The 18,067-nt window shown below is 37.6% G+C and overlaps 1 protein-coding gene across 1 annotated transcript in view; it reads right to left on the bottom strand.

Annotated features, from left to right (window-relative positions):
* LOC116717691 (neural-cadherin) overlaps positions 1–11,016 on the bottom strand; it is a 133,350-nt gene extending 122,334 nt beyond the window's left edge. The window contains exon 1 of the mRNA XM_032559235.1: positions 6,799–11,016. Within this exon, the coding sequence (XP_032415126.1) occupies positions 6,799–7,756 (958 nt within the window). The 5' untranslated portion in view covers positions 7,757–11,016. The remainder of the gene's footprint in view (positions 1–6,798) is intronic.
* Positions 11,017–18,067: the final 7,051 nt, after the last annotated feature.

Below are 18,067 nucleotides of genomic sequence, written 5' to 3'. Positions count from 1 at the left end.
AAGCACAAACACGCACATGCATGCAAACATGTGGCGCTGTGGCAGGTTGCTTCGGGCCGCAGGCTGAATCCAGAAATAAAGACAATAGAATAAACCAGAAAAAAAGCTGTAAGTGTGTTTGTCACCTCAGGGCTGCCAAGCACCAAAGATCTGCACGGAAACCTGACAGAACAGGACCATGTCTGGGTAATTATGTGCCTTGTGTGTCCATGTGCGTGTTTGTGCGTATTCAACGCATATTAAACTTAAACAATTAATAACAGTTAAATACAGTGGAGCTGAGGAAAAAAGGCCCGTCAGTGTGCAGGCGGATGAATTAATTGCAGCCAACAGTAACGAGTTTCTCATTTAAATATGCAAATAAACACATTTATTACCTTTAATGAGACAGTGTTTTTCCCTGTGTGAATATTTTTAGTCTTCTTTTAGTACAACAAAAAACAATCTGGGTCTGTTTGTCTTTTTATTTCATTGCCTTTAAACATGTTATTTAAATTACTTAATAAATCTAAATGAATTTAAATTCCTTTATGAGCTTTGCTTCCTTAGAAAATACAGTTTAAAAAAATCAACATAGTAAATCAACAAAATGCTGATGGGTAAACAATTGCAGTGCTTGTTAAAAGTTATCCTAGTTATAAATAATGGATATGTGCAGATTATGCTGTCATGTTACAATTAGACTGTCATTGACTTCTTAACTTAAAGACTATTGGGCAGCCATTCTTAAAATCAAACTTTCATTCAATCATTCAATCATTTATTGATAGAACACACCAAAGTCATTAGTGTTAGAAAACATTAGTGGATCTCTGAAAGAATAATGTATTAATGAATAAATAAGAGCAAAGACTGTCAGCACAGTCCAAAAAAATTAGATATCAGTTATTGTCCAAAATAAAACTGCAAAACTAATCTTTACTTTTCAATAAAACATTCATGATGCTTTTTTCTATTCCAAAAACATTTACAGATAACCAAAGAGTTGACTTTTAAGAGCTTAAAAACATTAATTGTTTCCAATAAATTTGGTTGAGAATTGATTTTCATGTAGGTTATTTTTTATTAACCTTGATTTCTGTCAGTTTTGTGCTCAATTTTTAGAAGGAAATTATTTTGCTTTCAAGTTGTAAATTATATAAAAAACAAGGATTTGCTCAAAATTAGTTGTCCTTTTCAAGAATCAGATTTGTCTCACTTTGATTCTTGGTTTAATCTGTCATTACCTCGCAAGGAGCCTCTGCCTAACTTATTCTTTAACTGTCTACAAACAAACGTATTGTGATACTTTATTCACTGCAAAACCTTCATCCTCCTTTTTTAGAGTTCTTCCTTTAGTTTCCTAGTTTTTTATTTAAAGATATTTCTAGAAACGCCAAAAAGAACATTATCTAAAAGACATTTTGCCTTGTTGAAAACGCAAAGACAATCCATGAGATGCTCAGAGTGCAGCAACAAACAGTGTCTGACACATGCAGCATTTCAGTTTATAGAGTGAAAAATTCTTGACCGTATAGTCATGAAAGTTTAACTTCGGGTTGCATCCTCCCGCGAGTGATTTAACATGAGTGAATCTTTTATTTTCACCCCAGAAGATGCATGGTTGTTCATTCATGCAGACAAAACAAGGACTTCAGACAACTTCAAATGCTTAACTTTGTGTTTCATATATTAGTGAGAAGCGGGTAAACAGAAATAAAGGGTTCAGAATGAGATTTGGAAAATGATTCGACATGACCATTAAATCTAAAAACAACAGCGCAAAACTTCACAGAAGCCATCATAAGAATAATTATTTACATTTGTATAGTTGCTTCATTACAGGAAAAACTGCATTGTTTTGTATTTGGACTAAAATTACCTTAGTTACATTTAAACTCACTCAGTTTGTCTTGAAGTTTAGTTTTGACCTTAATAAAACTGTAGTCTGCTTAAATACAATAAAGTTGAGTGAAGTTAGACGTGAAAGAGGCAGATTGGACTTTTTCAAACATTTCTAATAGTTCATTACTGTCGGTACACAGTCTATTATCTGAAGTGGATCAAGGTTTATACACTGGTAGACTGTGTGAAACCTGATCAATGCAGCTCAAAACAAGGCAAAACGCTTTCTGTCCAAATAATAATAAAAAAAACACTTTAAAATCATTAATATGAGGTCAGCTAAATGATTAGAATGTTTCCATTCATTCCTGACTTTTAAAGCAGAATTCAGAACTTTATTTTTCTATTTTTAAAAGCTCCAGATTCCTTTGACAGCGTTGCAGTTTTGCATGGCCATTTGTTAACAACTACAGCATATTTTTAAGTGCACATCTAACAAAACTGAATTATTCAGTTATATTCAGTAAATTAAATTATGCGCTCATTAGTTGGGATAAAAGTACCTTTTGAAAATAAGCTTAAGTAGTTATTAAACATACTGTTCATTTGACCCACAAACAGTTTGCCCCCATTAATATATTTATGTGTTAAGGTAATAGATAATATTTAAGGCTCACTTAACCACCAAAAACAAAAAAAAACATTTTTTATTTACCAAAGAGTCGAGAATAATTCAGCATCATTCCACTCACTTCAATCTGCAGTGATGCACAACATACAGAGTCCACATTGATTTTTAAATAATTAAGAGGCCTGAATAAATGCAAGTGATTGGTGTGAGAGCAGATGAATGTGAAGGAGAAAGATACTGATATCAAAATATGTTGTTTTTTTTTTTACCAAAATGACAATAATTTAGTCACTGATGTCCAAACTTTGGCCCGATGTTTCTCACTGAATGCCTGAAGACAATTCAAAGCAGACGTTTGCTGCTCGGAGCTCGTTCCCACACATCTAAATCTCCACCGCAGCCGACGAAAGACAGGCCGTCTCAATCAGCCGGACAGTTTACAGCCCGCTCCGCCCAAATCCCACTCTCTTCCTCTGTGGCCACAGACCGCAGCCAACCTGGGCCCTGTCGTTCTGTTTTAACACAAACACAGCTTCCTGTCCAGAGCTCTGGTTCTGCTGCCGTCCATGTGTTCAGACCTGGGAGAGCTCCAGGTGAGCAAACACAACTAATTTTTACAAATAAATACCAAAGATGCTGTTTGGATTGACTGATTAGCCAGACCTCACCAGAACATCAAGCTGCCACCATGGCTGTCCAGATGTGAGGACTTTAGGCTCTTGGTTAAACATTTACTTTAGGTTGAGTGTGACGGGGTCACAGCAGCATCTGGATGACATTTCAACCCGTCAACCAGATCAGAGCTGCTGGCCATCAGCACACTTCAGACTGACTAAGTATTGGCCAGCAGCTCTGATTAACGCTGCTCCCAAATATTTCCCTTGATTTGTTTTAATTATCCTAGACTTTGACTGTTTATTGTGATGGACAGACGATCAGATTTTCTTAAAGGCGTTGGAGAGAAGTTTGATTTAAAAGTTGAAATATTTCTTCAGACATCACCACAGTTATCCAAATGATTTGGAAAGCATGTATATTATATTGTAAACTTTAATCTTAAGTGATTCAGGACAAAACCTGCAACTAAAGGTTATTTTAGTAATCAATTAGTCTATTAATTATTGTCATGATTTAACCACTTAAGCCTTTTATATGCAATATTAAAAACACATTAAAAGATACAAATAAAATACGAAACCACATTTTATTACCTAAAATGCAATAACAGCATTACTATAGTGACCATTAGTTGGAAAGGAAAATGTCATTTTCAAAATCTGTTTATTCAAGTTAATGATTAACTGATGACTAAATTAGTTGACAATTATTTAACTAATCGATTCATCATGCAACTTCTGACCACAACTTTCATTCATAAATGGTCAAATAAAGTATGTTGATGAATCACGATGGACACAATTCTCAATTTCAACAATCTTCCTCCTGTACATGTGAAATACAAAAGACCAAAAGATAAGTTTTGTGACCAAGAAGAAAATGTTCAAAACTGGAGGGATGTGTGTGTAAAGACGATGAAAACAAGATTGTGCTAAATTAATGACTCTACATGCAAAGTAGAAAAAACTTTCAATAAATTAACATCTCCAAGAACCAAACTTCTAGACAACTAAAACAAATATCCAGAAAGTATATTTTTTAACAAAATAAATTACTGTTATCAAAAACCTAGGAGTATAATTAACAAACACTCGTTTATGAAGGGCTCTTATTACAGGAAGTAATGTAAGACTACCATCCCCTTTCATTTAGAAGACCAGCCGCCAACAGTTTGTTCATGATACCAGTCCACCAAAGCTGAGGAAATTTGGCTAAATCAACTCTTTCATGATGATTATATGAAAATCAAACTCCAGTGTTTCTGTTGAAATTGAGTTGTTAGTTTTTTCAATCTGTTCCTGTCCAGTTTAGATGAGACTAGTTGGTTTCCTGTTATAGCTGAACATCTAAAGATGCAAAATGAGCTACAAAAAGATATAGTATCCACTATAAGCTGTGCTCTATGCTGAGTATATTTGTCATTATACAGAATGAACTGAAGAGAACATGCTCTTCAGACTGAGGAGGTTAAATTTAACATGAACCTCGTCAGTAACTTTACATTTCAAACGTCTAAAATGGTTAACTGTACTTATTCATGCTCTGAAAAAAGGCCAATGTTGGAATGTTACCATGATTTTTTTTCTGGAAATATTCTGATTAATATGATCTTTTGATCACCCCACCTAGCCTTATTTATCTGAGTGTAACTGTTTTAATTTTAAAAATGTAATTTTATTCCATGCAACTGAATGGAAACAAAAAGACTAGTAGGAAACTACTAGTGAACACTGGAAATATATATTATTTTTATGGAGCATGCCACTCATATCAGCTGCTCATGGTTACAACTGATAATTCACAAAATATAAAAAAATAAAATAAAAAAACTGGAGATATGCTTAAGAAAAGGATTTTTTATTCCTGGTTATATGAGCTGAATGTCAAAAGTTATACATACTGTATATGATATAATGAGAATGTTTTTACTGAAGAATGAAAAAAATAATAACTACCCACTCCATCTGAATTCCAATAAACACTGGCAGATGAGATAAGTACTTCATAACTTAATTTGTTGTGTAGATTAAGTGGAGTTAACAATGCAAATGAATTCCTGCTGCATTGCAGAAGTCAAACATGCAGCAAAAATAAATCCTGTCTATCAGGAGCCTTTAACCATCTGAACATTCAGCTCCAGTGAAAGCTTCTGGAGCGACGTGTGTGTGTCTTTTCCTCTCCTAACTGGAAAACTAAAATCTGTGTGTGAAGTGTTTTGGGGTGTGCTTGCTCACACCTTACAAACTAAACACTGTTTGTCCTTTTAACAGTCTGCTGGCAGCACACACAACCTAACACACTCCCTCTATTCTCTCACACACACACTTGGCAGGGATCTGTGGAGAGTTGTGAAGAATGAATGAAAGAGCAGAAAAGTAGCCGTTGACGGTTGGGGTCAATTCAAACTGCTGGAGAAGAGCCAACACATGGGCCGTTACACACACACACACACACACACACACACACACCCCCACACCCCCACACACCGACTGAATGAACACTTCTCACTTCTCAACATAGGAAAAGTCAGCACAGCACTGTGAAAGGAAACTTTCTGAAGCTGCATGAAACCTAAAATATGAACAAGGATGACTCTAGTAAAGAGTTTCTACGCTCTTCCTTTATGGAAACCTCACAACCTCTGGCTAAATTTCAATGCTCCTTTACTCTCTGTCTGAATCAAGAGCTACAAACCAGATACCATCCATTGTTACTGTCCAATGTTAGCCCATCTGCTTCACTGTTTGACACATTGAGCTTTTTGGAGCGGTCATATTCCTCATGTCTGCCCATTTCCTCTCACCTCTGACAACAACAAAGCATTTTTGTAAACCTGACAGATGGTTACGATTAAATAAACAGTTTCTGAAAACTGCAAACTTGCTTAAATCTCCTTTTTTCCCTCCTTTCTGATGCTGGCTTTGAACTTCAGCAAGTCGTCTTCACCACACCTAAATGCTCTGAGTTGCTGACATGTAATCTGTTGTTTCACTTGTGAAAAAAAAGAACTAAGCAGGTGTACCTAACAAAGTGGCCAATGATTGCTTGTTATACAGGCCCTGAATTATTCAAACGTTTTGCAGATTTAGGTCTAAAGTTATTTTCATTCAATCAAGATGTTCTCTGGCGGTATAAAGCCAGACACACAATTTTTGAAATAAAAAATGATTGAATTGCTTTTAATTTACATTGTAAACAAAAGTGGGGTGTTTAAAAGTTATTTATGATAAATTACTTGTCAAAAATTAGCTGAAAAGCATTTATTGTCATATTTTTTGCGAGTTTCTGCTCTTTTTTGAACCAAATTATCTTTGGTGATGAGCTTCAACTCTTTATGGTGGGAAGAGCACCTTACTATTACCCTAATCTTTTTGCTTCCACAGGTTCAAATCCAGACTGCAATTGTGCCACTCAAATACGTTCATTTTACCTCCGATCAGAAGATGAATTCTTCCAAAATTAAAAGATTATCTTTGATAAAGTTAAATTTAGCATCCGGACTTTATTTCTCTTTAGATCCTGCTTTATGCCCAGAAAAACACCAATTTAAAGCAAACAAACTTTAGAAACAATTAGATCCCAACAATAAAAGTACTGTTCATGATCTTAAGTACATAATTTTAAGAAACCAACTGAGCCAGAAACCAAAACAGCAGCTTGAATCGAATCCTGTAAAGCTACTTTTGCGTCTCTACGCAGGGACGAATGAAGGGTCTGTGTCTTACCTCGCAGATTCTGGATCTTCACCACCACCTCCGCTGGCTCCCGCAGACTGCGCGCAAGGTACAAGCGCCCCGAGTCCCTTTCGATCTGTACGGGCGAGTCGGCCTCGGATATCACCTCGAACCACCGCTGGTCGAACCTCTGGTCCGGCACAGTGAACACCAGATCACCCACTCTGATGTGGTCCGGTACGGTCACTGTGTAGCTCAGATCCTCGGACAGAGCACGGGGTCTGCGCCGCGCTCTGCCGGAGCCGCGAACGTCGACGCGAAGGAACACCGGGTCACCGATCAGCGCCACGTCCCCGTCGTCCTTCACGTAAAGCCGCAGGGTGAGCTGCTTGACCCCCAACAGCGACCCTACGAGCCTCACCTGGCCGGTTTGTGGCACCACGTGAAGCAAACGGGACTGTGGCGATGCGTAAAAAGTTGTGCGTCCATTTCTCTCCGCGTCGCCGTCTTTTGCGTCAAAGCGAGCCAAGACGGTTCCAAGCGGCGCCAGCTCATCCGCTTCCACCGTTTTATTCCCGCTGAGGAACTGGGGGATGTTATCATTCCTGTCGGACACTTCAACCTGGACGACCGCCGGTCTCGTCTGGCACATGGGCGGGAGTTCCACCGTCAACTCGTACATCGCTATAAACTCTCTGTCCAGCGGTTTGGCGGACACCAGAACCAAACGGTCCCGACGCTCAGAATCGTAAACGATCCGGAAATCAGAGGGATAATTCCCGTACAGGCTGCCGTCAAGATTCGCACCGGAGCAGACTCCGGCTTCTAGCGGGATTGAGACCCCATCAACGGGCGATCCAGCCGGGGAGTTCTCAGCGATGTGGCCAAAGTAGCGCGCTGGATGCCTGCGCTGCGCGGAGAGACTCACCGGCGGAGCATAAACCAGCAGCAGGAGCAGCAGCAGGTGGAAGGTGTTCAGGAGAACCGATTCTCTTGCACCTTTGTTCATGTTTCCATTAAAACAGTTTTACTTACAAAAGACAGCAAAATGTCCACGGGAGCCACAAAAACGGGCACTTCTCTCACATAGATCCACTTTAAAACAGCACAAAATAGGAATTATCTTTCTAGATGAAACACAAGTCTTTTTCAGCTAAGTTTATTAAATTATTCCTTTTAAAGGCTCAAAAAGACCTAGATCCACTGTCATGAAGGATAAGAAACCTCCATCTAGAGCGCAGGACGGAATCCGACAGTCCTCTGGATAAATCACCCAACAAGGACTTTTACGCATGGATCAAACTGGTCCTATTTCCCAACGTTTCTTGGGGACATGAAAGACGCATGAATAGAAAGAACAGTGACGAAAAATATATTCTGGAGTATAATTTCTCTCTGCTCAGTTTAAAAAAAGAAAGTTCCAGCATATAGATGCTGATGATGCGCCAAAGTGTTCCACACTCTCCGGGTTGACTCCTCCGGAGGATGGAACAGACTAACGGACACAGATGCATCAGGCTGGCTCCATGTGGCTGCATCGCACCGCTCACTGGCCCCTCGCAGGAGAGAGACCAATCAGGACGCCGGACTGACATGAGTGACAGTGCGAGGCCCGCCCTCTGGAAGAATGGGTCTACAGATGGTGAGGAATCTGTACAAGACCTTTTTCTATATGTGGGTTAACTGCTTAAAAGGTTGTTGTTTTTTATTAGACCTGATCAGATGTGATCATCTCTATCTTTCATTCAACACACAAAAATCAGATGCAGATCAAACTCTATATGGTAAAGATGACAAAGTGATTTATGTATATAGTAAAAAAGCCGCTTAGCTCTCAAAATTAAATGTTGCTTCATTTAGAGTCTAAATTTAAAATCATTGCAACAATTATTAAATATGTCATTAAGGACTGAAGCATTAATTTAATAGTAATTCCCAGTAATGGAAAAAAAAATCCATTATTAAGGCAAAACCAGTCCAAGGTATCTATGAAGCCTTAGCAGTAACTCTGTACACAAAGTGGCCATAACGAAAGAGAACATAGTCGTTTTATTCTGGGCACAAACTTGAACATTTTCTTTTCCCAAAATAAGATTTAATATGATGTATTATTTGTAAAGCTGTGAGTCTATAGAGATACTTTGTTTGAGATATTTAATTCTCAGAGTAAATACTTTGTTAAAACAATTTTTGCTACAATCTGATCTTCTATCCTTTTGGATTATGTCCACAGCAGTTTTGCACATCTACTGTATGCGCTTAATTTTTTGTTGGATGGGGAGCATCTTTGAACATTGTTTTTCGACTCAACACGATTATCTGAATCCAAGTCTAGACTTTTTGTCTACGTCTCTATATGCTCACCCAGAAGGACTGAAGGCTGCAAGTCAATGACTTGTCATTACCATCTACAATAACTCTGAGCTGCAACAACATTGAATTTCCCTTTGGGATCAATAAAGTGTTTTTGAATTGCATTGAGGTGATGCAATCTGCTTGGTTTCCTTAGATATAAACTTTTTAAACAACTTTGAATAATTAAATGAGCTGTTCAATAATCAGGATCAAATGTAATGTTTGTGTAATTAAATTGAAATCATTTTTTTGTAAAGTGCCTCAAGATAACATTAGTTGTGAACATTTTGAATTGAAATAAACTGAGTTTAAATGATTGGAGCAGCAAAGAGTTAATAAATATTTATACACAACATTTTTCAGATTAGTATATGGAAAACATTTGTGAAATCCCTGGATCAATTTTCCTCCAACTAATAGTTATGTACTGCTTACTGACATTCATTTTTTTTGTTTGTTTGTTTGTTTTAACGTGATATGATGTAAACAATTTGACGGGGCAGGAATTCATTTGCAGGGCACTGCATTCATTAAATATTCAATGTTTCTACATACAGTGTTTGGTCCAGTGGTGGCATATCAGTAAAACAGCTGTAGAGGTGCAGTTTACAGCAGCGCTGTCCTTCCATTATTCACAGCTGCTTTGATGGAGAATGATGTCTGTCAGCTGAACACAACTGCCATTGCAGTTTTACTTGCCAGCTGCAGCATAATGACAGAGAAACACCAGCAACCGGTGGCAAGATCGTTCCCATATCTGGCATAAAATATGTATCTGAATAAGTGTCAGAGTCAAAATGATTTTAAAAAACAGCACAACAGGATCTGTAAAACAAATTACTATATAGGTTTGACCTCTATCACTGTCACAAAATGCATAAGGGAGTCCGATATAAGTCATGTGACATCAGCCACTAGCTTGTGGACTGCTGTTTTGAAGTCTTGAGTTTGTCCTTTGGCTGCTGCCATCTTGGATTTCCAGACGCAAGACTGACATGTAAGCGGAGCATTGGGTAGCTGCCACAGCACTTCTCTGTCATACAGAGTGACAGCTATAGAGACCAAAACATTTGTTTTGTACCAGGTCTTAAGCCTGTTTACTTTAGCATGAAAGGTGGATATTTTGGAACAGCGGTCTGCGGAGATATAACAGAAAAAAACAAGGGAACAGCAACGTACTAAAGTAAATTTCCGCAGGATTATCTTCATAACAAACTCCTAATCCTTTATAAATGCTTCACACTTTTACATTTCTGTAATTAACTTAAGAATTTTTTTTTTTTTTTTCTGAAATAAGGGTGGTTTGGAGAAATGTATGGGAGGGAAGCGAATAAATCAAAAATGAAGGCGAAGAGGAAATTCTTCTTCACAGAAAATTCCACAATAAGAAAATGTATATAGCAGGAGTCAATAGCCCATCAACAATATGGGTAAACTGTGTATTTTGTTCCACACAGAATAGAAGTCATGCAAGAAGATCAAACCTGCTAACATCTGGAGAACTGCGGCTGGGCTGGGGTTAAATTTTTCACTCTGACTGCCAGGACACTGTTCTGTCTAAGGCTCTCTTATTCAGAAACATCATAAAACATCTGCAAAAATTCAAAAATACTATGTTAACCTCATATTTTAAATAGCCGAGTTAGTGCTTCCTCTCAGCAGACAGTCAATTATTAACATTTTGTTATGTATTATTTTAAAAATACGGATTGTCAAGCAACTAATTACGTTTTGTGTTTAAATTTTTTTAAATGGCAGTGTATTTGCAAGGTAAGAGGAGAAGCAGGTCTGTCAAAACTGATTTATTATTATACTATTTTAAATTTTCTGTTGGACAATATTAAAATATGAGGTAATATCCAGCTGTTGTATATATCCAGGTCTCGTTTTATGCAACAATAAAGGATTTTTCTTATTCTAATGTCTTTCCTTTGTTTTCCTGCACATATCTTTTACTCACCACCTTAGAACAATTTAGAGTTTCCCACAAATCTACCAAGCATATTTTATCAAACTGTGAGGGAAAACTGGAATTCATGAAGAAAATTTGAACCTTGTTGCTACAAGACAACAGTGTTAACAACTATGCCACCACACAACCAGAGTAATTCTCTTTTAAGCAAACATCTAAACAATGAAGGGAGGAAGACGTAAAGAGGTTACATAGATACGATAATAAAGATAATAAAAACAATTAAAAGATGAAAGTGCAATAAAAATGTCAACTAAGCTTAGATTTTTAAGACTAACAGAACTAATACTTTGCATTTAGTTCTCTCTTTGCTGAATGCAGTAATAATGGTGGGAAGCTGCAGTGTAATTTGTCCTCTGGAACCTGTTTAACAAAAGGACAATTTGTTGAGATCACCATGTTTTTCTTTCTTACCGCTTCGAGGATTAAAAGCGATATAAGATTTCATTCTTCAAAAAATGTCATCTCTCTGTGTGTTTATAATTCGGGGAATCCCTCTGAAGTTTTCTAAAATAAGAAATTGTCTTCCTGGGTTTTTGTTTTTGTTCATTACTGAATAGAAGTGGAGTGAAAACTGTCTGAAGCCTTTGATCAGAGACTGGAGGAGGAGAAGAAGTGGTTGAAATGGAGGAATGGAAAAAGCCGCAACAGAATGAAAGTAATCACTTTAATACTGGAGCAGAAAACAGCACTTTGCTCCCGTCAATCAGGAAACACAAAGATTGCTGTGAATTTGTTCTGGAAGGAACTTTGAGTTTCTCTCTGCTTAAAATCTGTTTCCTGCCTGTTTTCCAATAGTAAATATATATATAAAACAAAAAAAACTGCGTGATTCACCAATAATCAGGCTTTGAATAAAACATTTACAAATATAGCTTGCTTTACATTTTCTTTAAATTTGTTTTAGAGTTCTATCCATCCTCTGTCTTCCAGATATCGATGATCAGATTTCGGGGGGAAAAGTCCAGCAGGAAAGTCCACACATCTCTGTCCGTCCAGCTCATTCACGCGTCCCCAAGGTGTTCTCATTCCCGAAGAGTATATTGTCCCTCTAGCAGGTTCTAGGTCTGCTCCAGGGAAAAAGAGGCATCCTGATCAGATCCCCGAATCTCCAAACCGACTCCATTTGATGTAGAGAAGCAGCGGTCCTGCTCTAAAATCTCCTGGATGACAGAGCACCTTGCCTTATCTTGGGCTGCATTATGTGTTTTCCAACCACAAAGAGTCATTTTATAGCACAATCAGGTAACTAGTTTATTACCTTCGGTTGTTTTCAGGTGTTTACTAACTGCTGCTGGCTAGTCTGAAGGGGCTGACTGGGGAAGCAGTTCTACACGGCAGAAGCTCTGAAACTTGGAAACTGTAGTCCTGAGGAGGAGCTGTGCCTTGAAGGAGGGGCTAGGTCCACCCAGGCATTTTGTAGAGCTGAATGGTTGCCATGGAGATTAAAGGATTTCTTAAACATAAAATAATCAAGGTAACACTCCAAGTATGTTTGTGGTGAGGGAAATACATTATAACACAATGTAAAGCTAAAAAAGTCAATTGCCCCTTTCAGTTCTCATTTCAGCTGCTTTTATCTGCAATATTCTTCATTTAGTAGGTTAATAGATCACTTTACTTTTTTAGCTCAGCTCATTTTTTTTACCACCACATCCCAGAAGAGTTGCTGCAGGCCCTGATTGGCTCTCCATCTCTTGCTCCATTCCACTATCACTGAAGAATCACAAACTTAGACAGCTCAACTTCTCCCTAAACAGAGATTTATTGAGATGGAAGAATTCAACTTTGACCTCAGGCTTAGAGGAAATGGTGGGATGTAGGGAAGTACAAATACTTCGTTACTGTACTTAAGTACATTTTTCATGTCTCTGTACTGTAGATTTCTGCGTGGGTACCTTTGACTTTTACTGCATTTTACATTAAGTACTTATACTTTCTACTCCACTACAATGTGTTGAAATACACATTGTGATTATTTATGAGCTTAAAAGTAATCAATGAATTGTTCAAAAAACAGTACCATGTGGCTCAAGTCCAAGTCCTCGAGTCAAAGTTTAGAAAATGGTATCAAGGAATTAAAATATTGTTTACTATTGACCCATTACAAGTTTGAACTACTTTTACTTAACTACAAATGTTAATGTGATACTTTTATGTTCACTGAAGTTCATTTTTGTAGTTTATTTGTCCGTATACTTAAGTAGAGTGTTTCAGTATTTTCTCCATCACTGCTTAGAGGTTCTGACTTTCGCTGAGAGATCCTGTCCAAGAAGACAACAGAGAGGATTTGTGGTGGTTCTTGTCAAAGAGTTCAGCCTGAATAAGGCTCATGTGGATCAGACAACCTGACTTACATGGCTGCCAAAGCAAATCTGCAAAGGTAAGGACTTACTCCAATTTTCCACAAGCAGGAAGGAAAGCCATGTAGCTTTTCCTAAATCTGAGGTTTGAGTAAATTTTCTCGGTAGTTGGAATACAGTCTCCATCTTGTTTTCCTATAATTTTAGCAAATTATAAAATGTTGAAGTTAATTTATTAAAAACCAGCAAATCTGAGAAGCTGCTAATCACAAGCAGAGGTTAGCATAAAAACCAGTCAAACGCTAATCTCTGAACAAATGTTTTTCTATTGACCATATGATTGTCCAATTAACAAAATACATTTGCTTAATGGAAACATGCAATTTAAAAAAAAAAAAGAAGTTTTTTTGATTAAAAGTTTTTTTAGGCGTTTTTTTCCGGCTGTATTTTTTCGCATCACACAAGTCAACTGATCAACAACCACATGTTACTACTGGCAAAAAAGACAAAGAAGATGACAGGAAGTGGTACGATGGTGATGATGGCACGGCATGTTTTTTAATGACATCACATGAAAAAACTTATTCATGCATGATTTTAATTGTGTTTCTTCTGGAGACACCGCAATTAAAAATTTGTGTTTGTTTTATAAAGTTTTGTGCACATTTGTAAAGGAAATGCAGCTAATGAAAGATATGATTCTATAAAGGGACAAAATCAAGACAAAAAGAAGACAGATGGAGGAAATATTCCTCCCAAAGCTACTGATTATGTTTAAATGATGAGAGATGATTGGCAGCAAAATGAGAAGCCCACTGCTGAATACATTTGTCTTCATGAATCAATGCTGGATTATTTTTCAATCAGTGTTCTTTTCAACTTGAACTAAAGCAGATCTTTCTGCTTTTAAAGACAGCTTTCATGGGTCAAACTTTGTCAACGAGGTCAGGAGAATCAGCATTTTTTCCTTCTGCGGTTTAGCTTCGGGTTTCTGCAGCTCATGAAGCTGTGATCCACTGCTTCAGGGCTGTGCCTCTTCTTGTTGATTTGTCTAAGTACCCTCACTTACACCCAGGCGACATGTTGGCTGCAGCCTCCAATCAATTGGTCACGCTTTTCCAAGCCTTCCATCAGAAAACCTTCAAAGCAGACTAAACTGGGAAAAAAGCCTCCACCACCTCACTACACAGGCTCAGAGAAGAGAGAGAAAATGTTCTCAGAGTATGTTACTGCATTAGGCAGTCTGTGTACTTAAAATGCACCTAATATCCACGTCAAAAAAAAAATAATCATACTTTAAATTAAAGGGTACTGCATATTTTGTATAGAGTAGTGAAAAACATATTTGCCCCCATACATATTTCTTCTATGTCATTTTTGAATAGTTTAGATCATAAAATTACAAAATTCAGTTCTCAATAAAAATGGTAAACTGTTAAATAAGAATTTACTGCAATTAATCCCATAGTTTTGGTTTAATTTAGCAGGGCATGATTACTGCCAGACCCAAAGAGTAACAAATTAATAGCATTTCCATTGACCTTAAGATTGTGCTAATCAGAAATATGAAAATAAATTATCTTAATGGAAACACGTCGATTTAGAAAAAACTCCTGTTTTTCACCAAAACATTTTTGCGCTAGGATGAGGTGTGCATCGACTGTATTGAAAGTAGTGTATTTCGCAAAACTGCGATGGAAACACTTTACGCAAGTCCTGCGATCAACAACCGGATGTTACTTCTTGTGGAAAAGACAAAGACAAGAAATGGAAGAAAGATAAATTCTTGCGTGATTTTAATTGCATTTCGTAATTAATGAAAACACAGAAAATTATGAAATTGTGTTTTTCTGACATTAGCGGAATACCGACAAAGGCTTGTGAACATTTTTAATGGAAATGCAGATTATGTTTCCATCCAATTATTATGTGAATTTATTTTTTTTTTTTAACCCCTCCAGGGGGTCTTTTTTGTGGGCTCTAGAGTCCCTTTTTACAAAGTAGGCTGACAGGAAAGGGGGAAGGAGAGGAGGGAAGACATGGGGTAAACGTCGCCGGGTCCGGGAGTTGAACCCATGACAGCCGCGTCGAGGACTTGAGGCCTCCAAATGTGGCTCGCGCTAACCACTACGCCACCACGGCACGCCCTTTTACTTTATTTTGAGCAAACTTTTAAAATGTCACAAATGGAGCTAATCAACCAGGCTACAGAAAGCGTAATTTCACCAGAAGTTGAGGCATAACTAATAAACAGGAAGTAGAGTTTCCAAACTAGCATGGAACACACATCCCAAAAAAACAGAAAGAGGGCTGAACTTAGAAATCGCTCAGATGTTTGGGCCCCTGGTAAGGCACAGACCCACAAGTTGAACTGAATCTGCAAATATTTTCCCTGTTAGTGCAAGAACGCTTTCTCGGAAAAGCCAAACCACCTCCTGAGAGTGTACAACTTGTTTTGGGAAGTTGAGGAAGTTATTTTTCTCAACTTTTTCTGATACAATACTTCAAAGTGTGCATAAATATACATTTTGTTTAAAAAAAATCTGTCCAGTTCTGATGTTGCATATTCTTATAGGAACATATAAAGCTGATTTTGTTTTAAAAAGTCTCCTTTTAGGCTAAGCTCTTTTCCTGTAAAAATAAAATAAAAAAAACCAAAACAATTGTGATTCATTATATTTTGTGCTCCTTAGTTTTTTGGTTTTCTGGTTCTAAAATATGATGAAATTCACCATCTTAAAAATTTAACAATTTGAAATGAATTATAGAATAAATTGTATCTTCTATTGGAGAATTTTTCAATTTAAGACATTGTACGAACGGATACAGTAGTCATTTGTATTTAGTCCACAGCAGAATGTGGCTCTGTTACCCTCAATGATGATGTATGTTTTTACCCAGAGGCGTCTTTGCTAAATATACCCGTTGTACTACACACACCTTGACAACCTGCTATCACACTGGGCTCATTTTATTATACCGCATGATGGGATTTCACCACATGCAAACGAGTTTAATTAAGCTGAAACTTATTAGTCAGTGGTGTGTGATTGAATGGATATGTAAATGTGCAGCAGCGCGGATGAAATCAGATCACATGTATAATAGGATGGAAGATAAAGAGGTGTAATAGCACAATGGCGAGCTTGCAGCATGTCATTAGCCGCTAAACAGATACCGCCATGTAAATATGATTACTTTGGGGGTCGCCGTGATAAGGGAGATTAGATCCTGTAAGATAATTCATCCAGCATGTTGGCGTTTGAAAAATAAATCACTTTTCTCAACACGTTTCATCTCAACCTGCACAAAGACAAAGACCACGTCCTGAACAGACTCTCTGTCCGGTGGGAGAGAATGCAGAAAGTGAGCAATGTCTGATGAAAGAGTGAGGTGAGTGGTTTTGACAGGAAATTTGACACCACCAGCTCCATCACACCACTTCAGCGTTGGCCTGGGCTGCTGTGATTTGACCTCAGACATCTGTCAAACATAGAAGATCGAAGCAGAGGAGGAGGAGGAGCTGAGGTGGAGAGGTTAATGGTTTCAATTTCCAAATTGTGAAAACTCTGAATTGTTTATGCGATAACGGTTTTGAACACCAACATCAGATTAACACAACACTATACACCCAGAACATCTCACTTCTTCTCACCTGCCAACAGATTTTAACGTATTTTGCTATACCTTTATGAGGTAGATCAAAAAACTATATATCTATACAGTGTAAATAAAAATGTTTTACAAATCATTAATGAGTGACAAAATGTTGCTTTTCTGACAAAAGAAATGACAAAAAGACTCTTCAATGTTAAAGTGAAAACTGATTTCAATAAAACAATTTCAATTAGATAAAGATATAAAACATAAGATAAGTGACTGCATAAATGTTCAGGTCAGTATTTAGTAATGTGCCTTTGGCTGCAATCTGTGGTAGGAAAAGGTGCAGAAGCAACTTGAATAATTGTTCAGGAATGTAGGAAAGAGTCATAAGGTTTGGACTGCAGCTTGACATGTGTCCACCACATGGACTACAACTGTATTAGTTCAACCCTGAACCATTAACAATATCAGAAAAGTGTTAGAAGAAAAAGGAGTGAACAGATTTTAAGACAGTCAAGAATTCATAAAGACCAAGAGAACTGCATTACATGATCTTTGTTTTTTATAAGCAGGATTGTTTTTTCCTTCCTCATCCTGCCCATAAGCACAAATGCTCTCCGTCACATCAATGCAAATTCCAATGCATTAATAAAGCAAACAGTCTGTTTTCATTGATGCTGCATCCGAACAGAAAACAACAAAACACAACAAGGTCTGATTACTCCAACAATGAGCCTTTACAGGACAAAGCACAACGTGAGCCTGCAAGGAGAAAATATCTGATGCTCCTGTCTCCTTTTTTCATGACATGACAAAAACATCCGAGACATGGAAGGGTTAACATTATATTTGACCTTTGATTTCAATTTGTTGTTACTGAGAAAATGAGGGCTTGTTTAGAGTCGCTTGTAGGCTAAAAACTCTCTAAACTCTAAAAAACGCGTTCACTCAGCTGAAAAAGTGTGCATTACTCACATTAACACACATTAACACTGTGACATCACATCTTTTTCTCCGGCTGCTCTCCACCAGCTGAACCTCATGCAGGGCCCTGAGCTAAAGCTGGTAATTGGGACCCTAATGACCC

Source organism: Xiphophorus hellerii, chromosome 3 (assembly GCF_003331165.1).
Source record: "Xiphophorus hellerii strain 12219 chromosome 3, Xiphophorus_hellerii-4.1, whole genome shotgun sequence".
NCBI lineage: Eukaryota > Metazoa > Chordata > Actinopteri > Cyprinodontiformes > Poeciliidae > Xiphophorus > Xiphophorus hellerii.
Note: the sequence above shows the minus strand (reverse complement) of the source record. Positions and strands in the feature narration are given on the sequence as shown.